The following is a 23344-nucleotide window of genomic DNA, read 5'->3' as shown; positions in this document are numbered from 1 at the left end:
CAACTCCCAAAAGGAAAAGCATGTGTGCAATATGTCGTAGTCATAGTAGACTACTTCACCAAGTGGACAGAAGCTGAATCCCTGGCGACAATAACTTCTAAAAAAGTCCTCGACTTTATTGTCAAGAACATCATATGTCGATTTGGACTTGCACAAATGATTGTGTCAGACAATGGGAAGCAGTTTGATAGTGACATGTTCTTTGATTTTTACAATAGACACAACATCATCAAAAGCTTTTCTGCCGTTGCTCATCCTCAAATGAATGGGCAAGTAGAAGTTGTGAACAAGATCCTCAGGGTCACTTTGAAAAAGCATCTAGAAGAGGTAAAAGGAAATTAGCCTAAATTGCTCTCAGAGTTACTCTGGTCACATAGGACCACCGAGAAGATGACCACTAGGCAAACACAATTTACTTTAACTTATGGCTATGAAGCAATGTTGCTTGTAGAGTTAGTGCTACCGTCTCATAGAAGGATAACATATGACCAAGAAGTAAATAATACTTTTTTGGCAGAATCCTTTGACAAAATAGAAGAAAGAAAAGACCAAGCCAGCCTTAAGTTGTAGGCCTGCCAGCAGAAGGTTGCAAGGGACTTCAACAAACAAGTCAAGGAGAGGAATAATAAGTAAGGGTTCCTACAAGCTTCGCAGGTACAATAAGAACATGGAGTTAGTTCTCCTACCAAAGTATTAGAATGGACAACACCTTAGAAAGTACTACTAGTGACCAACTTATAAGAATGCTACTTTTTAGTAGTAGTTTTGGCAACTCATTTTGTTATCTTGATTTTTTTCCCACTTGATGTGGCATGTCTACATGGCCAATATCAATTCCACGTGCCACTACAGCTCGCCAACAAGAAGGCCAAGTCATCTACTTAGCACTTCATGTAAGCCAACCACCTTTCTTGGAGTATTTCTTCCATTAATCCAGCTATAACTATTAGTAGTCATCTCCTCCTATAAATTAATGGCTTCAGTTACAGGCTTAGCCAATAAAGCTCCTCCGATAGTAGCATCAATAATATTCCTAGTTGGACCATTCAACCCATAGTAGAAAATTGAGACTTCCAGCTTTCATAGCTATGTTGTGGGCAGCGATGTAGTAATTCTTTGAATTGCTCCCATGCTTCATATAGTTGTTCTATATCAAACTGTCTAAATTTCCTAATTTCACTTCTCAACTATGCAAACTTCGATGGAGGAAAGAACTTTACCATGAACTTTTTAGCCATATCATCTCATGTAGTAATAGATCATGTCTGTAGATATTGCAAACAACTTCTTTCGCTATCCCTTCAAGAGTAAAGAAAGAGTCGTATTGGCGTAATCAATAAAATCATTCATTTTTACAGTAGCACATACCTCAAAAAATATAACTAGAGGAATATTGGTATCTTCAATAGCCAACCCACCAAACTAATTTTTTCGCACCATATTGATTAAAGCAAGCTTCAACTTAAAATTGTTTCTAGTGATGACTAAATTAGCAATACTATTCAGATTTTCATTCACTACAGTTAAGCAATAGTGATGAGCGGCTTGTGGTTGTGCATCAACTACAAAAGGTGCTAGTTGGTTGTTATTAAAAGCATTGTTCACATTATTGTTATTAATATTAATAGCTGCCATGGTGAAAGCCAGCATTTTATTTGCTTTCAACTACTTTAATTTTCAATTTAGGAATTAAGCAGTGTAAAAGGTGTAGCACTTCAAGTTCTTTGCATAAATTGAATCACAAAATAACAAACAATATTAAAACAAAATAAAATCTAATTTAAAACAAAAAAAAAAAGTATTAATAATATTAGCAATAATTTACAAAACTTTCAATCCCTAGTAACGGTGCCAAAAACTTGATTCACGATTTTTACTACAAGCGTAAATTGTTATTATACCAAAGTTTTAATTTTAAAAAGATTATCAAACCCACATGAATTGATTATTAAATTTTACCAATTACTATACTTTTTTTGTTTTATGCTTTAATTAGACAATTCAAAGTAAATAATAATTAAGAATGAAATAATAAAATAACTAAGAAGTAAATACACAAACAACGATTTTAATCACACAATAAAGACCTAGAGCATTTATTTCCATATTATAAACTATAAATCTCAATTTATCAATTATCCTAATTTATTCTATAATTTATAATTTCAAGAATCCTACTGTAATCTATTAACCTATCTCGAGTAATGATAGAATTAACTTATTTAACTAACAAGATATCTCTATTCAATATTAATCAATCAAGCAATAATAAAATAATATGATTCTCTCTAAATGAAACACACAATTAGTGGAATCTCTCAATCTCACACTTTTCATATCTCATGCAATTCTAAGTTCGATTTTAGATTACCTCTCAAGTGTAAAACCTAAAATCTCTATACTAATTAATAGTGATCAAGCATTAACAAGATGATAACTAACACAAAATTGCATAAATAAATAGCAAGGACAAATATAGGATAATCTAAAATAGTTTCATCAACATTCTAGAAAGAGTTCTTAGTTCATAATCACAACAATCATCATGTTCATAATCAAAAAAACAAAACAAATGAATAAAGAAGCAAAAGAAAAGGACTCTAATGAAATTTCATGATGCTTAAGCTTGAAATCTCATTCTCTTACTCTCTAATGTCTTCTGATCTCTAGGTTGCTTTCTATCTCTCTCCCCTCGTCCAAAGTCGATGTACATCAGTCTTCATATAGGCCCAACAAGATTAAAAAAATGTCATTTATAATTAGTATTTAAATTTGAAAACTACGTTGGGCGATAAGTCTCCTAAGGTCAGGCGATATGTCGGCTGGACCTTATCTTTAGGATATCCAACTTTTTTATCTACCACGTGCAAAAACTTGTTTATTTTATAAATAAGGTGATATGTCGCCAATAGTCAAGCAACATGTCGCGTGAACCTTACCTTCAGGACTACTTTAACTTTTTTATCCACACGTTCCAAAATAATCCTTCCTCATAAGTTAGGCGACATGTTGTTTAGAACACCAATTTTTGATTTCGACTTCTTTCAATCACATTTTACTTCCTGACTTTGGCATCTATCTCGATTATTATTTTGTGCACTAAATTTATATTATTTTCGTCTATAAAGCTCAAAATTGAACAACTACAAAAAAAAACATCAAATATATACGACACTTAATAAATAAATACTAATTCATCTAATAATTAACTAGGAATGAGTGTACAAATGGGCGCTCATCAGTCAGAGAAGTTCCATTTATTTATCATATTGGATACGATGAATTAATGGTATTCAGGGGATAAGCTACTAACGACAAATTGGGTTTGTAGTTCTTTCTCAATCAAAATGTCTATCAGGGTAGCTTTGTGAAATTTGAGAACATTATGGAGTAAATGTCCAGCCCTATCTTGTTCATTAGTCATTTTGACTTGTTGAAGTTTTTTTTTTTTTTTTTTTTTTTGGTAAATAAGTAATTTTATTAATCCAAACAACAATTTATACAACCTAAGAGCATCCACAATTAGAGGACCTCCAAATCTAAGATTTATAATTTTTACATATGCTTTACAATGTATTAAACCAATGTTCTTCTCTACTAGTTACATTTTTTGGCCATATACACACTATTCTATTTTTAATGACAGCTTTTACTTTAGACACAATTCTATCTCAGTTTTCAATCTCCCCGTTCCAATAACGATTGTTCCGATTGGCCCAAATCAAGTAAATCAGAGCTGCAATGGCAGCAGCAAATACTCTTTCTTTTGAAGCTGTCACATTTGGCCTTTGAAATCCACTTGTTGATTCCTTTCAAAGAAGCTGCCGATGTCTTCCAATGGAGTCAAAACTTGGTTTTTGACAAGCATTCTTTTGAAAACTGGTAGCCAAAATAAAGGTGTTCAATTGTCTCACTCCCATTGTTGCATAATAGGCAGTCATCATTGTCAATCACCCCAAATCTCTTCAATCTTTCCTTTGTTTTCAATTTCCCAAGCATATCTAACCATACAATAAAACTATGCCTCGGGATATTGAACCGATTCCATACAAATTTACTCCATTCTACTTTTGGAGCCTGGCAATGTACCTCTTTATAGCCAACTGCCACAATATATTTGCCTTGAACCATGTTTAATGCACCCAAATCCTTCATTTGATCTTTAATCTTCACCAATTTTCTCCAATATCAACTTGCTTGAGCTGAAGTTTTATAGGTCCACCAATTCTCATCCTTGATATATACGTTGTGTACCCATTTAACCCATATGTTGTCTTCCTTCTTAGCAGTAGCCCAAACATATTTGTACAACGCAGCCTTGTTCCAATCCGCAATGCACCTAAATCCCAATCCTCCTGAGCTTTTAGGTTGACAAGCCGAGGCCCAAGCAACCGCACGCACCCCTGTTAATGTATATTGTCCATTCCATAAGAAACTGCAGCAAATAGATTCTATTTCACTTACAATTTTCTTTGGCAGCAACATTACTTGGCACCAGTATGAGTGTATGGTCGTGAGGACTGAATTGATGAGCACAACACGACTTGCAAAAGAGAGGTTTTTCGTGCTCCAAATTTTGATTCGAGCCATCATTTTTTCCACCAATACCTTGCAATCTGTTGAAGAAATCCTCTTTGGGCAAATGGGCACTCCCAGGTACTTGAATGGCAAATCTTGCTTTTGGAATCCAGAGACATCAAGTATTCTTTGCACCTCTGCATCCGCCATATTACTGCAATATACAGCCGATTTGGAGGGGTTAGGGAACAATCTTGATGTGTGAGAGAAGAGCTTCAGACCCTGCAATATATAGTATATGCTCTTGAAATCTCCATTGCAAAACAATAAAACATCATCAACAAAACTTAAGTGGTTTAGCTCAAGTCTCCCACATAGTGAAAGCTACAAATATCAATAAATAGAGATCAATTGCTTGTTCAATATAAATTCACACACATAAATTCAAAAGATTTATAAATATTTAACAAGTAATGAAGATATGAAAAAAAAAAAAATACAAAACAAACATATATCTCAAATATTTCTATAGTTTTTAACCAAATAATACTAGTGTCCTGGTAGGCGAGAGTCAAAGATACCACTAATTAAATAGAGTTGTCAATTCTTTTAAAATAGACACCATTTTAGGAATATTTTATTTTATAAGCTTATACCATTGTTTAAGTTTTTGTAAATCTAACCTAATTCAGCATTCAGAAGAGTATGGTTTAGAATATACTTTATATGTATTTTTTTTTTATCTTTATTTTTCTTGCCACTTTTTTCTAGTATGACTTTTTGTGTCTGACTGGTATTTTTTATTTTTAACTACAACTTATAAATTTTTCAAGTCTACAATGTACTTCTCCCCAAATACTCTGGAAGACTTGCAATCTTTTTATGTTGAGACTTTTTTAATGCGATTGACTAATTCCATTGACAAACATTTGGGCTTACCAATGCTGATTGGGAGGAACCAAACTCAAATATTTGTTGATATTAAACTTTCTTTTTTTTGGTAAGTTTCCCAATAATCGTACTTTTAATTTGTTATTTAAGTATGATTTCCGATTGTTGGTATTAGTGTTATACTTATGATCAGGCTTTTAATCGTAGGGAATTTTGATTTTGTATACTTAAAAAATTAAAAAAATTTATTATTAAACCAAAAACTTAAACCCTAAAAAAACTATGCCTTTTTTTTCAAAATCCCAAAAATACCCCCTCACAATTCACCCATTCTCTCTCTCTGCATCATCTCTCTCTCTCTCTCTCTCTCTCTCTCTCTCTCTCTCTCTATCTCACATCCCAACCGCCCACCCTCACCACCACCTCCGACCTCCATACTCCGACCTCCGACCCTCACCGCCACCTCCGACCACCCGCACCAACACCCCGACCCAGCCCCACTCTCTCGGACCGCCCAAAAGTCGCACCCCGAAAGCCCACTCTCTCTTCCTCTCTCTGAAATCGCAAAAAAAGAAAAATTGCTCCCAGGTCCGATGGTCGGACCATGGGTCCGATTGGTCGGACCCCATCGGACCCCATGGTCCGACCATCGGACCTGGGAGAAATTTTTTTTTTCTGCGATTTCAGAGAGAGGAAGAGAGAGTGGGCTTTCGGGGTGCGACTTTTTGGGCGGTCCGAGAGAGTGGAGCTGGGTCGGGGTGTTGGTGCGGGTGGTCGGAGGTGGCGGTGAGGGTCGGAGGTCGGAGGATGGAGGTCGGAGGTGGTGGTGAGGGTGGGCGGTTGGGATGTGAGAGAGAGAGAGAGAGAGAGAGAGAGAGAGAGAGAGAGAGAGATGATGCAGAGAGAGAGAATGGGTGAATTGTGAGGGGGTATTTTTGGGGTTTTGAAAAAAAAAAAAGCATAGTTTTTTTAGGATTTAGATTTTTGGTTTTATAATAAATTTTTTTAATTTTTTAAGTATATAAAATCAAATTTCGCTAACCATATTTCTGATAGTTTTGTTTAGTTCTATAAAGCAACTGAACTGATGTTTATTCTTTATGTGTAAGCTTTTTTCTTTGCATGCATTTTCTCCATAGATTAGTTTCTTCTAAGTGTGGTGAAGTTGAGATATGTTCATCTTATCATTATTATGCTATTTTTGTAGGACAATTCACAATTATTTAAGCTGACATTGTTATGGTGGCATTAGATTAATTACTTAGCTTAGGACTCCTCATTTTGGAGGAATCTAACTATTTAACTTTAGTCTCTACATTCTCTAGGAGACTCATTCTATAATGATCTTAAGTTCTCTATTAGATAATATTGTTAGTTTACTTTTAATTTTTTTCCGAGTAAATATTATTTTGGATCTTGGGTTTTGTAAAAGTTATCAATCGGATCTTCTATTTTGTTAAATAACAAAATGGACCTTGTATTTTCTAAAATTGTACAAATAGGATCCTGAATTGATTTTTTGTTAAAATAAAACTTAATAATAATCTTATCTAAATGTTATGACAAAACTAATTACATTTTTGTATCTATTCATGTTAAAAATTGTCTTCAAGTTGGTCATATTATAAAATAAATTGTTGAAAATTGAGTTCAGAATTTTATTTTTACCATTTTGGAAAATATAAAATACATTTTGTCATTTAACAAAACAAAAGATCTAATAAATAACTTTTGCAAAACACATTATCCAAAATAATATTTAATCTTTTTTTAAACCATCCTTAATTCATATTTATCGTCAATATAGGTACTTAAAAATTAACTCATGCACTAAAGGAAGGAGATAAATCAATTTGGATAAATAATTTTTTTATCATTCCTTATTGATACACTCAATCCTGATTCTTTTTAATAAATTATTCATTGTTTGAAAAAATAACATATATATATAAAAAAAAAATTTAAAAAAAAAAGTAAAAGACATGCAATCGACCAAATCAAACTAAATTCCATTAAAAAAAAAAATGTACAAATACAATTTGTCCCATTTTTTAAGAATCACAAAGCCATGCGACCAAATAATCTAATTTCAAATAAACAAATAAATAAATACCTAACAATCAAGTCATTTACTTATAGACCATGTTTAAATGATATCAAAAAATTTACCAAAATAAAATAGAGGGTATTTCCCTCTCCAGACCAAAAACGTTTACTATATTAAGTATTAACTAGTATCAAAATTAAACAAAGTAATTTTTAGTTTTTACATTATACATAATAGCTAGACAATATTTAGACTTATCATTATATTACTCGAGCGAAATTATATTCACTTACACATCATGAAAGAAAATTGCTAACAAATTTTTTGATTCTCCATGGAGCAAACAGATGCAAGATTGAATAGGCAGTAGTCAAAGATGTGGCTCTTACCACAATGAACACAAGAAATCTCCGAGAGCTGATCCACATGTGAGGAAACTATTTGTTGACCCATGCTCATAGCCTAGAGCATATTTAACATTGAAGCTACTTGAACAGCTAAAGAAATAATGACATCAACTTCAAGAACACTAGTAACTTTCTTTCCCGGAGATGCTCTAGTAGTAGGCCACTGATAATTGTTGTTGGCGATTCTATAATAATGTCATAGATCTCATTGTAGGACTTAGCAAGTAAAGTCCCATTCAATGAAGCATCAATACTCATTATAGTGTGATAGGATTGGTAAATGGATAAATATTATGTTTTGTGTAAAAAAAAGAGTGTAAAAATTGATAAAATCAATTGAATTGATGTAGATACATGATTCCAGATGTGCCCCTGTAACTTCAACTATAATCAGCCATAAAATATACAGGAATTTGGACGCTTCCATTAGGATTTTGGCTTGCTTACCCAAACTGTGCTATAGTTAAGTGAGTGCTGATCTATGTATAATGTCATAAAGAGAGAGCAGAATTTCAGCACCTATCAAGGCAATAATGAGCCACTCCAACAGATCTGATTTCCTATTTTGAAGAATTTCCTGAAGAAACCGAATATTATGCTGCACCATAAAATAAAATTTTATTAGTTACATAGGATGCAACAGCAAACTGCCATATCTAGGAAAACAAGAAAAATCCACAGAGCATATTTATTTACCTCTACAAACTTCAACTTGAAATCAAGACTTGCGAATCTCTGGGTTACCTCAAATTCTTCTCTGAGATATTCCCATATCTGAGCATATTTAGCATCTTTCCAGGCAATATCTGATCTGTAAAGCTAACCAGATATCAAATTAGCAAAATAAATCACATGAGACTAATCTTAAACAGCCAAGTTAGCATCTTTGAGCTGCTGCAGTGAAAAGACTAATCAACCTAATTGTTTTCTCTACTTTCTTTTCCATTTTTCATATTTCCCTTTTTACTTTTTTCCTATATACAATACTTAACAACAAATTATGATATGATAAAACTCCGCATTTTCGCTAAACAAAATCTCCATTGCCATTTCTTAGAACAGATACCAGTGGAAATGATTACATTCACTAGAGACAGAAATATATCCTGGCATTGTTGCAAGTTCCTGTGAAATTCTTCACCTATAATAACAAATCTAGACTAGATCATATCCTTTCAAAACCCTAATTGATAATAAACTTTAATGGGTACATTATCAGCAATAACTGATTTACTAAAGTTTTTTAAATTATATCGTACTGCTCATTTAATATCCCCTCTCCCCAGTAAAGCAAATCTTGAAACATTATAGTGTCACTAATTTTCCCTTGTTTTAAAAGTTCACAAATGCACCCATCCCATAATTTTTCAGAAGCAGCACTCACTTACAGAGAAATAGTTGATAAATTAGACAACTTCAAACTTGAAATTCAAATATTCCATGTAGTAGACAGTTAAAAAATCACCTCTCAAACAGTCCAAGCTTAAGAATCACATCAGCAAGATTAGAATTTGCCTTTCCAACTAATTGAAATAATTTTTTTTTCTTCATCTTAAAATTTCCAGTTGTTTCCATTTCACGGTTAATGTCTGTGAATTCTGCAACCATTCCATCAACCTAAAAGAAGTAAAATTTCAGATTACTTACAAAGAACTATCTCAATAAAAATTGAAACTCCCAAAATTATATACACCATACCTGGCGAACATAGTAATCAAGAGCAATACTTTGACCAAGAACACTACCAATGGTACGAATCCCATCAGTATTCACATACTGTAACATTATATAATCCAATCCTCCTTCCATCCACGTGTCTAATGTTGGCTTCTCTCTTACTTCGTACTCTAATTTTACACAAGAATAAAGGAAGCAACATGAATAACATTCAAAACCTACTGTTCCACAAATTTCATTTAAAATTTATGAGAAGTTTAAAATCCAAGAAAGAAGGAACCTGTTATGAACATATAAAACATCACACCAAGTCAAACAAAAGAAGACTTTGATTGATACACAGTAGAATCCTGCTTTCTCTTTTAATGCTAGACTTGTTCCATAAATATGTTAATTTATTAGCTTTAGCTATACAAATATGTTCTGAGAACAGAAAATGTGACAGTAACATGAATGCAACATCTATATGATGATTTACTATTTCAAAACGGAAGCACATACTTAAATCCAAGTGAAGCTTTAGAGATCTTACCATCCTTTCTCATTTCAGGTAGTAAGCCTGATGCATGTTTCTCTACAATTTTTAGATACTGATCAATCTCATGTTCGCGGACGTTAAACAAGACAATTGAACCGTATTGAAAGACAACCATGTAGCAGCAATCACTGCCACTTAAAGAAGCACGCAAACCCTGAAACAAAATTCACACTATCATCTTAAGTTGTGTCAGCAAGGGCCGACAGTAGACAATGAGTATAGATAGGGTAGATAGTCCTATGGCCTCCATCATACAAAGGTCTCTAGTTAGAAAATATAATTTATATAAACACCAAAAAAAGTTATTTGTATTAAGAGCCCCACAATTAAATTTATCTTGGACCTCAAATTTTTCAAAGCCAACCCCATTCTTACAATACCACTTTCCTTTTAAAAGGCCAAACCCAAACCAACAAAAACCTATATCAAGCCAATATGAAAGCATTTGCTTTATAAACAGGTATTCCATCGGGGGATTAGACAATGAGACAAATCAATTAAAATTTAAAACTAAAGATAGATCAACAATTACATCATGTTATGACCCAACAAAATAATAATAATTACAGCATGTAAAAGCACAATTCTTAAGGCTTCGTTTGGATCTCGGGATTATGAAGGGAAAGTGAAAAAAATGGATGAAAACGCTTTCCACAAATTTGATGACTATTTTTAATATTTTCTTTTTCTTTTACATATTAATCGTTCTAAATTTCATAAAATTATATTATACTTTTAATCTAAAATGAGAAAATGAAATCCTTTGGAATTCATCTTCTTTTCTCTTAAAATTCAAGATCCAAACAAGGCCTACAGGAAACAATTTTAAACTAGAATCGACATCTTAAAAGCCGTATCATCATACAAATCAAGAACATGCAGCAACAGGAAACCAAACATTGCAGGAGCCATTCCTCAATCCATACATTCTCACCTAGACAAATAAACTAATTTTAGTATAAATATATAGATATGTGCATATATTCTTTCATGTGCACCCAATAAACTAATTCCCAATTGAATCAACACGACATCTAGTAATCCTGCTTTCTACAAGTACTGTTAACTGAACAAAACCGTGGCCTGACAAGTGACCAGACCACCCAACCTAATCCTCATGATGTTGCTTCTATGATGATAGAATTATACAAAACAAAGCATAATTGAAAACAGTAGTAGTAATTAGTAAACAATGGCAAGGCTTACATTGGTTTGAGAAAGCTCGCCGAATTTAAGAAGAACGTAATTAGTCATTCTTGATGTTGGTGGGATAAAATTTGCCCTGTTCTGTTCCACCAATTTTCTTAAATCCACACTACACAGTTAAAAGCATGAATAAATAAGCAAATATACATAATTCACGAAACATTTTGAAAAAGCCACTACACAGAACAGAGCTACTCCGCAACAATAAGCCAATTCCAGAAACCAAACCTAGTTGAGAAGAAATAAGCTCTAACGGGAATATGAGGCCTGGTCTCTTCATCCACTGTGCCCATGTCACCATCTCCGACCTCCGAGCAGGAGACCGGCTCGTTCCAGTCAAATGTCGGCGCAGGTGACACCGAAGATATGCAACGGACGACACGGAATCCAATTCCGGAGCTAAGGCTCTGGCTACGGAGACCAGAGGGAGAGGAAGGCGTAAAGGTAACAATAGGGGAGATTAGGGATTTGGGAAGAGAAGAAGACCGAGATGGATTGGGCAAAGGGGAGGGAAGGTGTACCTGGTTCTTGATTGTACGGACAAGGATGAGTGGAGAAGAAGAAGAGAGGAGAGAAGGGATGAGACGCATGGTCCTGAAATGGGCGTCTACTGTGCGAGAGCGCCACATTGCGAATTGTGACAGCTTCAGATATTTGGCAGAGGATGCGAAGACGAGATGGGGTTTTTAGTTTTTTATTTTTTTAATTAATTATTATTTTGAATTCTTTATTATTATTACTAGGAAACGGCTGCACTTCGCGTATAAGAATGTTGGATTTAACTCTACGTAGGAGTGGCAAAATTATTTTTTCCTGTTATATTTTAGTTAATATGCTTTTATATTTTGTGTGAGATGTGTCAATCTGTTTTTAAATTAAGTCTAATTTTCTCAATCCTAACGCAAAACATAAAAAATCGTATTATATTCGTGTTAACTTACCTTGACCTATTTTGATATTACTGGAGTTAAGAAAAATATAGATTTATCCATTGAAAAACTTATATATAATATGTATATATAGTTTTTACATATAATAAAAGATTAAATTTTTTAAAATATTTTCAGTGAGACACCAAGATTTTTACGCGGAAAAACCACATGACCATAGTCCACTAAAATTATCCACTATCACTAAATTTTAATAATGGGATTACAAAGTTCTTCTCTAGTAATACTAAAGGCTCACAACAAAATAAAGATTAAACAATCTTGGATCACCAATACAATCATCATCACCTCAAAAAATGGATACACAAATAGCAAAATTTGGGTCTCACCAAGTGGGACTTATAGAAGAGCACCTTAGAGAGGACAATCGCCAAATCGGAACCGGTAAGTTTGAAGAGCACCTTGCAAGGATTCACCACCCAAAATTTAAGCTAGAATGGATGAGAATCAACCACTTATTCTTCAAAGCAAAATGAAAAAATCCCTTTCTCTCTCTAGCTTTATTTCTCTTCTTTCCCTCTCTTTTTCTTTCTTTCTCTTGGCTGCTTACTGCTCACGATACACCACCAGCCTTTTATTTTTTTTTATTTTTCTTTTTGTTGTTTCTTTTAGATTTCACATAATTTGGGCCTTAAGCCCTTAATGGTCCAAGCCCAATAATAAAGGGGCAGACCCAACAAATCTCCCCCTCCGTCTCAGTTGGTGGGCTTTACTAGCTTTAAGCTTCTCTTTAGGCAAAGTCTTTGTCAACATATCGAAACCATTCTCACTGGTATGCACCTTTTCTAAGTAAAATTCTTTCACCTCAATTACATCATGAATCCAATGATATCTAACATCAATATGCTTGGATCTTGAATGGAATGTTGAATTCTTAGAGATGTGAATGGCACTATAACTGTCACAGTAGACAATGTATCTTTCTTATTGCAAGCCCGACTCTTGTAGAAACTTTTTCATCCATAAAGCTTCTTTACAAGCTTCAGTTACAGCTATTTATTCAGCTTCTGTAGTAGACAGAGCAACACACTTCTGTAACCTCAATTGCCATGAAACAGCTCCCCTTGCAAATGTCATCAAGAATCTTGAAGTGGATTTCCTGGAATCACAATCACCAGCCATGTCTACATCTATGTACCCATCAAGCATAGGTTCATCACTGCCAAAACATAAGCACAACCTGGAAGTACCTCGTAGATATCTTAATATCTATTTCACTGCTTCCCAATGATCCTTACTAGGATTAGAGGGGAATCGGCTAAAAACTCCAACTGCATGAGCAATATCTGGCCTCGTACAGACCATAGCATACATCAAACTGACAACTGCCGATGAGTAAGGTATTGAAGCCATTTCTTGTTTATCCTTCTCACTTGTAGGACATTGTTTGGAGCTTAGCTTGAAATGACCTGCAAGTAGAGAACTAACTACTTTCGCTTTGCTCATGTTAAATCTTTCAAGAACTTTTTCAACATAAGTTTCTTGAGATAACCAAAGTTTCCCATTGTTCCTGTCATGGGAAATCCTCATTCCAAGTATCTGTTTTGTCGATCCTAAGTCTATCATAGCAAAAGACTTGCTCAACTCTTCCTTTAGCTTTTCAATCTTTCTGACATCATGGCCAAAAATCAACATATCATCAACATATAACATGAGAATAATGAAATCTTCATTTGAAAACTTCTTTGTAAACACACAATGATCAGAAGTAGTTCAGGTATATCCATGGCTGGCCATGAAAGAATCAAACTTCTTGTACCACTGTCTAGGTGCCTGTTTGAGTCCATATAAGCTTTTTTGAAGCTTGCACACAAGATTCTCTTTTCCCTTGACTTTGAAACCATCTGGCTGCTCCATGTAAATTTCTTCTTCCAAGTCACAATGAAGAAATGCAGTTTTCACATCAAGTTGTTCTACTTCTAAATTCAAGCGAGCAGCTAAACCAAGAACAACTCTAATAGAGGACATTTTCACAACAGAAAAAATATTTCTTCAAAGTCAATACCTTTCTTTTGACTGAACCCTTTCACAACCAATCGTGCCTTGTACAGTTGTGAGCCATTGTTTTTAGTCTTATGCCTACATTTGTTCTTGAGAGCTTTCTTCCCTTTAGGCAACTTCACCAAGTCATATGTGTGATTCTCATGCAGGGATCCCATCTCTTCTTGCATGGCTCTATCACACTCATTCTTATGCTCATGTAGAATGGCTTCTTGGTAATTTTCTAGCTCTCCCCCATCACTGAGCATTACATACTCATGAGAATTGTATCTTGAAGTTGGTTTACGCTCTCTTGTGGATCTCCTTACTGGAGTCTCAACTGGTGGTGGTGGAGGTGCTTCTTGATCCTGTTCAGTTTGCTCACCATCATCATGAACATCATAATCAATATTCTCACCGCGATCTTCTTGTTCATATGCTTCTTCATTGACATGCTCTTCATGGTTTTCTTGTTCATCTCCCCCATGATTTTCATGCACTATGGGTGAAGGAATTGAGCTAGTACTCATAGGAACATTAGCAGGGAACTTTTGCTTCTGAACTTTGTCACTGCCTTCAAACATTTTATCTTCAAGAAACACCACATCCCTGCTTTTGATAATCTTCTTGTTCATTGGATCCCATAATGTGTACTCAAACTCTTTATGACCGTACCCCAAGAAAATACATGGTTTTTCCTTATCATCAAGCTTGGATATCTCATCTTTAGGAATATGAACAAATGCTATGCACCCAAAGACTCTCAAATGACCATATGAGACATATTTCCCTCTCCATACTCTCTCAAACACATCACCGTTCAAAGGATATGAAGGAGAAAGGTTAATCAAATCAACTGCAGTTCTCATAGCCTCCCCTAAAAAGGACCTAGGTAGCTTGGCATGGGAAATCATACACCTAATCCTTTCTTCAATTGTTTTGTTCATTCTTTCTGCCACACCATTATGTTGAGGAGTTTTTGGAACTGACTTCTCAAGCTTGATTCCATGGAGTCTACAATAGTATTCAAATGGACCCTATACCCACCACCATTATCTGCTCGAACATACTTTAACTTTCTTCTAGTTCCTCTTTCAATTTTGGCATGAAGTTCTTTGAAAGCATCGAACACCTGATCTTTAGATTTCAAATCAAAAACCCAAACTTTTCTAGAATGGTCATCAATAAAAGTAACAAAGTAAAGTGCACCTCAAAGAGTTCTAGTTTGCATAGTACATACATCAGTGTGAATCAGATTAATAACATTAGATCTTCTAGATGGTGGACGTATATGAAAAGAAACTCTATGTGTTTTTCCAGCTAAGCAATGATCATAAGTTTTAAGAGGCGTACCTTGCGAATTCAGTATGAATTGCTTTCTAGCAAGAGTTTGAAGTCCTTTCTCGCTGATATGATCGAGCCTCTGGTGCCAAAGATCAATATTTGCATCTTTTTGAACTGCATTAATCTCTCATTTGTGTAGCTTAGCTTCCATGACATAGAGAGTATTCACTTTCTTTCCTCTCGCCACTACAAGAGAACCATTGGTGAGCTTCCATTTACTTTCACCAAACCAGTTTATGAACCCCTCATCATCAAGTCTTCCAGTAGATACCAAGTTAAGGCGAATGTCTGGAACATGCCTAACATCTTTGAGAATCAATTTGCTACCAACACTGGTTACCATGCAAATATCTCCAATACCCACAATTTTCGATGCACCACTATTTCTCATTGTAACATTGCCAAAATCACCAATAGTGTAAGAAGTGAAGAAATCACTACGAGCAGTAACATGGAATAAAGCACCAGAATTAATCACCCAACTACAATCTTGGGTAGCAAGACTAACACACCCATCATCACATACAATGACAACATCACCTTCACCGGAAACTGTATTAGTCTCTTTCTCATTTTTCTTTCCTTGATTCCGTTCTCTTTTCAATATACTGCAATCCCTTATTAAGTGACCTAGCTTGTTACAATGGTAACACTTAATATCTTTTCAAGACTTGGATCTTCTTCTAAAACCATGCTGATTTTTAGTCTGACTTCGTCCCCGTCTGTCATGCTTTTCAATAATAAGAACCCCAGAAAAAGAAGAAGATTCACCTTGTGCTTTCCTTCTGGCCTCTTCATTAAGCAAACTATCTTTTGCCAAATCCATAGTCAAAGTCCCTTCTGGCGTGGAATTAGAAACCGTTATCACCAACGTTTTCCAACTGTCAGGTAAAGAACTAAGGAGTAATGATGCTTGCATCTCATCATCCATATTCATCTTCATGACAACTAATTGGTTTGCAAGACTCTAAAATTGACTTGTATGCTCAACCATACTACCACCATCCTTGTACTTCAAATTTAGAAGTCTTCTAAGTAGAGAAATTTTATTACCAACCGTTCTTTTGGCAAAGAGATTTTCTAGTTTTTTTAAAACAACATCAGTTATGGTTTCATTAGAGATATGCTCATGAAGATTTATATCCACCCATCGTCTAATATAGGCAATGGCTTTTCTATGTTGAACTTCCCATTCCTCATCATCTAACTTAGACGGTTCTCACCACCTTTAATAGGTTTGTACAAATCTTTACAATAGAGCAAATCTTCCATCAATTGCTTCCAAGCGGAATAGTTTGATAAGTTCAATTTCATCATTCCATCCGACTCATCTGTTTTTCAACACCAATCAACCTTGGCTCTGTTAGGTTATTTTTAGTATTAATTTTAGATTAAGTTTAGTATATTTTTAATTAAGTTTTAATCGTGTTTGGAGCATTTTTACGCTTGTTATCTTTTATTTTTGCAGATTTAAAATAGAAGAAGATTAGAAAAATATCAGAGAAAAAGATGGGAAAAAAGATAAAAATATCTCACAATATCATGATATTTAAAATAGAGAAAATTGTGCAAGCTGAACCTTCAAGCCTGAATTCGACGGTGTTTTGATTAGATTTTGGAAAAAGTCAAAGCATAAAAGTTCTAGATCTCTCTTTTATCTTTTCGGAACATCTTGAATCGTCCAATTCCGAGCAATATTGAGAGATTTATGGCCAAAATACTATCAGTCGACGCAGTAGAAAAATCGCTTCCAACACGGGCCGCGGCATGGCTTTAGCATGCCGCGGCCCACCTCCCTAAACAGCACAAAAATCGTATTTTTATCTCACGTGGGTGTTGGGGGTTTCCTAGTTCGAATGGGCATTGAACATGTGCGTTTTTCCATCTTTTTAGGCCCTGAATGCCTATATAAAGAGCAGAAGAGAGTTGATTTCATCAAGCAATTTCAGAGAGAAAAAAAGAGAGAATTCAGATACAAAGTGGAGAGATCAACTGCAATATTGGAGGCATTCTTCATAGGGTTTTCAGCATTCTTCTCTTCTCTATTTTCATCTCTTTTCTTAAAGTTAATATGTGTAATTGTGCTTCAATGAACATGTGTAGCTAAACACTTTATTAGGGTTAGATGGATATTGTTTAACATTGTTTATGGTTTAAATATGATTTATTTTCCCCCTAATTTCTATGTATTCTATTTTATTTGTGCTTAATTACTTTTAATTGCCTGATCACCAATTATCTGTCTATGGTTTTGATGCGAGATCTGAGAAGTGAGTGTCAAATATGCTATAGTAAAATAGAACTGAATTTCGATATAGGACGAGAGTACCTATATGGTTTAGATAGCTTATAGGGTTTTTATGCTTAATGCCTGTTGCATGTTAAATTTATCACGAGAGTAGAAAGTTTGCATGTAATTGAGATTTATATATCTGAGAAGACTATAAATTACCTTAGTAAGCCTGCTATTGCATAGAGATTAATATTAGGAAAATAATCATATTAGGCCATATTCAATAGAAACAATTGAAATCGAAGCCCTAGTTTTTATTAACTTTCAATTCTCTTGAATAATTGTTTCTTACTAGTTTCTTATTTTTAATTCTTTCTTTATTTTTATTTAACCAAATAGAAGTAAAAGTTTAATTTTAACGTACTTAACTACACTCCCTGTGGGATCGACCTCACTCCTGGTGAGTTTACTACTTATAACGATACGTACACTTGCGTGTGCAAAATATCACTAAAGTTCAATAATGGGATTACAAAGTTCTTCTCTAGTAAAACTAGAGGCTCACAACAACATCAAGATTAAACAATCTTGGATCACCAATACAATCATCATCATCATCATCTCAAAAGATGGATACACGAATAGAAAAAGTTTGGGTCTCCCCAAGTGGGTATTATAGAAGAGCACTTAAGAGAGGACAATCACTAAATCGGAACCGATAGGTTTGAAGAGCACCTTGCAAGGATTCACTACCCAAAATTTGAGCTAGAATGGATGAGAATCAACCACTTGATCTTCAAAGCAAATTGGCAAAACTCCTTTCTCTCTTTAGCTTTCTTTCTCTTCGTTCCCTCTCTTTTTCCTTCTTTCTCTTGGCTGCTTACTGTTTACGATACACGACCAACATTTTTATTTTTTTTTTCTTTTTGTTGTTTTTTTTAGGTTTTACTTAATTTGGGCCTTAAGCCATTAATGGTCCAAGCCCAACAACAAAGAGGCGGACCCAACAGTATACTACTTTAATAAACGAGTATAAATCTCACTTGTCACATATGGAATGCAAAAACAATTAAATAACCTTAATAGATAAAAATTATTTTAAATATGTTATAAAATTGTTATGAAACTTGAGTTTATTTTTTTAAAAAATATTTATTTTAATAGATAAAATTTATTTTAAATATTTATTATATTAAATATTACACAATGTTAATTTATTGTATATTTACTAGCTATCTTGCCACTTGATATCCAAATATAATTAATATTTTAAAATAATGTAATTACTATGTTTTTTGAAAAAGTAAATATAACCTTTATTAATAGCTTGAATCCTGATACAATATTTCCTGCATCATAGCAGAAACATTTGAACTAAGGACTCGATGATCAACAAAAAATCGAGATTGCCTAGCAACATAGTGAGCAACTCGATTGGCAGACCGTTTAACAAAACATAAACTGACATTAGGCATAGCTTGGAATAAATAACGATAATCATTAACAAGGAGGCCAAACACTGATTTCATAACAATTGAACTACGAACTGCTTGCACAGTTAATTTGCTGTCAGTTTCAACTTCAACATGATTCCATTGTTTTTCTTTAATCCAACTGAGAGCCTCCTTGACTCCCATCGCCTCCGCTGCTGCAACATTCAGCTGACCTTGAACCGACTGGCAGCAGGCTTCAATAAGCTTCCCCGTGCAATCTCTGGCCACCAACCCATAACCAAAACGATTCTCTTCTTCAAAGAAGGCCGCATCCACATTTACTTTAATCACACCAGCAACCGGTTTATTCCAAAGCTCCTTTCCATCCCCAGATTGTTGAAGATCACAAGATGGAATGCTATCTTTGTGTTGAGCTTTTCTCCAATGGTGTAAAGCATTGTGTGCTAAGGCCATCACTTCCACAACCGAGAGAGGTTTATCTTTCCAAATAATACTGTTACGAGCCTTTCAAATGGCCCAAGATATCATAACAACTTTGCTAATTAACTCCTCATCTAATGCTTCAAACTGCTTCTCAAACCAGGAGACAATATTAGCATTCTCCAAATCTATAGCAGCTGCCCCTACTCTAAACCAGCAAGCAGTGGCAAAGTCACAAGAAACAAAAATGTGATACTCGGTCTCTTGAGCTTGACCACAGAACGTGTTGGAAATTATTTTACCAGGATCTAGATTTACTAACAAGTATGTTGGATTAACAACCTAATATGAATTCTAAAACAATGAAAATAAACACATATAAAGTTAGAAAACCTTACAGTGGGTGCAGCGGAATAATATGACTCCTTCCGTTCAGATGTCTAGCCCTTGATTCCTTTCTGTAGCAGAGCATCACCAAGATCTAAACCTGGATCTTCTTTTCTCCTTCTTTGATGCAGAAATTCCATAGTCTTACATACTATGATTGAGATACCACTTGATGTGTGTGGGCACTACTCATTCACTCAAAGTTTCGAAATTTAGAGAGAAGAAAAGAGAGAGAGGCGTGTGAGGCTTTTTCTGAGAGAAACAAAGTGATCGAAGATGTGTGTCTTTTTCCTCAAGCCAACACTTTCTATTTATAGAATTCCCTCTAGGTTTAGGTTAGAATTGCATGGCATTAAAATAATGGAAACTACAAATAAAATTTCCTATGCATAGGGCCGGCCATACAAAGGGTATTGGGCCTCACTTTGCAACTTTCCCATTTTGTTATTTTCCATTCCCATTTTCTCAAAAATGCCAATTTTCCAATTTAACCTTTTAAATGCCAATTCTAATTATTTAATAACTTGGAAATAATTATTAAATAATATTGCCATTTAATATATTTATTAATTTAGACATATAAAGTCTCTTAATCAATAAATAAACCTAAAATCTATTTTTTTTACAATTTTGCCCTTGCTTAGTAAAAATTCATAAAGTAGACATGGTCTAACTTTTAGAATTTTAATTGATTAATTAAAATCAATTAACTGAGTCTTACCAGCAGTATGGTCTCAACTAGTATGGGGACCATGGGTCCATATAACCGAGCTTCCAATAAGTCGAACCGAATCTACCAAGTAAATTCCCTAACTTATTAATTCCTCATTGAATCCACACTTAGAACTTGGAATTGCACTCTCAGTCATATAGAAACGCTCTATATGTTCCACGATATAGACACGTCATTAGTTATCCATTGTTATAACCCTAATGTGATCAATGATCCTCTATATAGATGATCTACATTGAAAAGGCACTACTGTTACCGCTACACCTTCAATGTATTTTATCCTTGAAACACTTAACCCTGTATAAATGATATTTCACCTAAGTGAAATGAGATCTCCACCATTTATCTTCCTTTGGTTAAGCTCGAAAGAAATCATCCTTTACTTATATTTGCCAAATAGAAGCTATAGATTCCATATTTATGTTAGCACTCCCACTCAATTGCATTACCGTGTTCCCAAAATGTACGTATCACCCTGACACAAAACTAGGCTTAACTAACAAATCAAAGAACACGAATAACACTCTTGAGATTGAACCTAACCATATCAGAATTGAGATCATTTGATCTAGGATCAACATGTGATATTGAATTGAATAAATATTACGGTAAATTTTAACATATCTAATCAAAGTTCAATATCGGTCCGTTCCGATGTAAACTCCATACATCCGATACTGGTAAACTTTGCCAATGTCCTGGAAAGGACATAACACTTTTCCAAGGTGTAAGAATACCTATTGCTGATTATACCATGTCAGTCTAAATCCAGTGTTCTGACAAATTAGGGAATAAACTTTTGAACATATGATTAAGATTATATTCCACTGTGCTGACAACACTATAATCTTTAACCAACTCATATGTTCTGGACTTAAAAAGAATTCATACATTATATACACATATAATCATGAAATAAATCATGTGAACCATGCAACATAAAATGTTATTTCTGATCTTTATTAATAAGTAAATCTGATTATATGAAATGAGTTTTATTTAGGGCATAAAACCCAACAAACTGCCACTTGCACTAATATAAAACAAAAAGTGCATTTCAAATAATCATTAACACCTTGATATACCAATCAAGTGAAATAGTAGTAAACTCCTCGTAATAGGATCTGACAGGTTGAATTAACAACAACCTTTTCTCCACTATTAATTTCCCTTAATCACAAAATCCTTGATAATGTGAAATTCCTCTCTATATGTCTACTCTCTTGGGATACTGGATTCTATACTTATGGCAACTACTCTTTGGTTATTCAGGAAGTAACCCTAGTAGTTAAGGCAAGTTGGAACGGTGCCACAAAAGTGTAGAACTTTCCTTAGACTGAATAAGTATCTTTCCTGCAACTTTTAACATTCAGTCTCTTTCTAGTAGACTAAGAGATTTCAGATAGGTTTTTACACTTCTCCAAAATCACTACTCCACCCCCAGAGTAATCACCATCTCATCAGCCGACTTTCTAGCACAAAGGCAAGTCTTGAAATCTGATGTGGTGTAGTCTAAGAGTTTCAAAACCACCCTTATTGACTAACATATAGTTCCTCTTCTTAATCTTAAGATTTACTTGATTGTCTTCCAATGTTCTTCTCCTGGATTAATCTGATACTTACTCATTACTCCCACTCAACAGCAGGTGTCTGGTCTAAGGCATACAAAAGCATATCTGAGACCTCTCACTGTTGATTTAAGAAATTCTTTCATGGCTTTATCTTCTCTGGAATACTTGAAACTTTTCCTTAGATAAATATAATCTATGCTTAGAAGTTGTGAAGCTTCTATAGATTGCCATTGGAAAGAAAATGCTCCAGCATCTTATTAAAGTAAGTTGCTTGCATTAGAGTAAGTAATTACCAGGTATACCACAAGCCGTAGGTTTAGATAAACTAAAACCTATAATACTAGGAACAAGAAGTTTTGTTAAGTCCATTGAATAGACTTATTAACGAAAATTTCCTTTCATGTCCTTGTAATAGAAAACTTTAGGTTACTCCATGTGAATGGATCAAACCATAGTTCTATTGGCTTTCTTCTTAGTTTCTTATCTTGACAATCCATTACTTGTTTAAACTCACAATGGATTTTAATCACTAGTATCTTCCAAGTTATAAGAAGGTGAGTTCCTAGAAACTCTCCCACTACAACAAGGTACCGTGAACTATGTCAAAGAAAACTAAATGGTATAGACCTCTTTAGTTGTGTTTAGACAACAGAGGCAGTGGGATCATCTTGTAACATAAGATGATAGAACACTTTTGGAATCAAGAAAAAATATCTCCTTTATTTGCTACTTTATTTTCAGACTTAGTCATTTTCTTAGAAAAGGTGGTATTTGTTTAAACAAACACTTTCTTATCTAATGACTATGGGATGCTCCACCCCTAATCACTTAGAATAGCTAACAAACATGCAAACCAAGGTTAGCAGTTCTAGATTTTCTTAAGATTTCGATTAGGTCATCCATGAATCTAGTAATGATTTACATTAAGTATACAACCATTACATCATTCTGAAATTACCATAGAAGGATTTAGGCAACGACTAGTAAC

At 34.3% G+C, this 23344-nt stretch overlaps 1 protein-coding gene and 1 non-coding gene across 3 annotated transcripts; one reads left to right on the top strand and one right to left on the bottom strand.

Annotated features, from left to right (window-relative positions):
* The first annotated feature begins 1083 nt into the window (after positions 1-1083).
* LOC115708399 (small nucleolar RNA R71) lies at positions 1084-1190 on the top strand. The gene has a single exon (XR_004009901.2). It is a non-coding gene; the product is annotated as a small nucleolar RNA R71 (small nucleolar RNA).
* A 6419-nt stretch (positions 1191-7609) lies between these two features.
* On the bottom strand, positions 7610-11994 carry LOC115706681 (protein RETARDED ROOT GROWTH-LIKE). 2 transcript variants are annotated; one of them, XM_030634394.2, is made up of 7 exons: positions 11513-11994; positions 11285-11393; positions 10073-10232; positions 9562-9710; positions 9329-9480; positions 8560-8674; positions 7610-8461 (listed from the first exon to the last, which is right to left on the bottom strand). In XM_030634394.2, exons 1-7 carry the CDS (start codon positions 11911-11913, stop codon positions 8327-8329), a joined length of 1221 nt encoding a protein of 406 aa, XP_030490254.2. In that variant the 5' UTR covers positions 11914-11994; the 3' UTR covers positions 7610-8326. The 2 variants fall into 2 exon arrangements, with proteins under 2 accessions (XP_030490254.2, XP_030490255.2); XM_030634395.2 differs by having other exon boundaries at positions 8442-8461; positions 8560-8682; positions 11513-11993.
* Between the last annotated feature and the right edge of the window lie 11350 nt (positions 11995-23344).

The sequence above is a fragment of the Cannabis sativa genome, chromosome 1 (assembly GCF_029168945.1).
Source record: "Cannabis sativa cultivar Pink pepper isolate KNU-18-1 chromosome 1, ASM2916894v1, whole genome shotgun sequence".
NCBI classification, from domain to species: domain Eukaryota; kingdom Viridiplantae; phylum Streptophyta; class Magnoliopsida; order Rosales; family Cannabaceae; genus Cannabis; species Cannabis sativa.
Note: the sequence above shows the minus strand (reverse complement) of the source record. Positions and strands in the feature narration are given on the sequence as shown.

Coding starts and splice junctions, on each gene's coding strand:
- LOC115706681 (XM_030634394.2), bottom strand. CDS start 11,913: ATGTGGCGCTCTCGCACAGTAGACGCCCATTTCAGGACCATGCGTCTC. Junction 11,394..11,512: donor GCTTATTTCTTCTCAACTAG/GTTTGGTTTCTG, acceptor TTAACTGTGTAG/TGTGGATTTAAGAAAATTGG. Junction 9,481..9,561: donor TTGATTACTATGTTCGCCAG/GTATGGTGTATA, acceptor TACTTCTTTTAG/GTTGATGGAATGGTTGCAGA.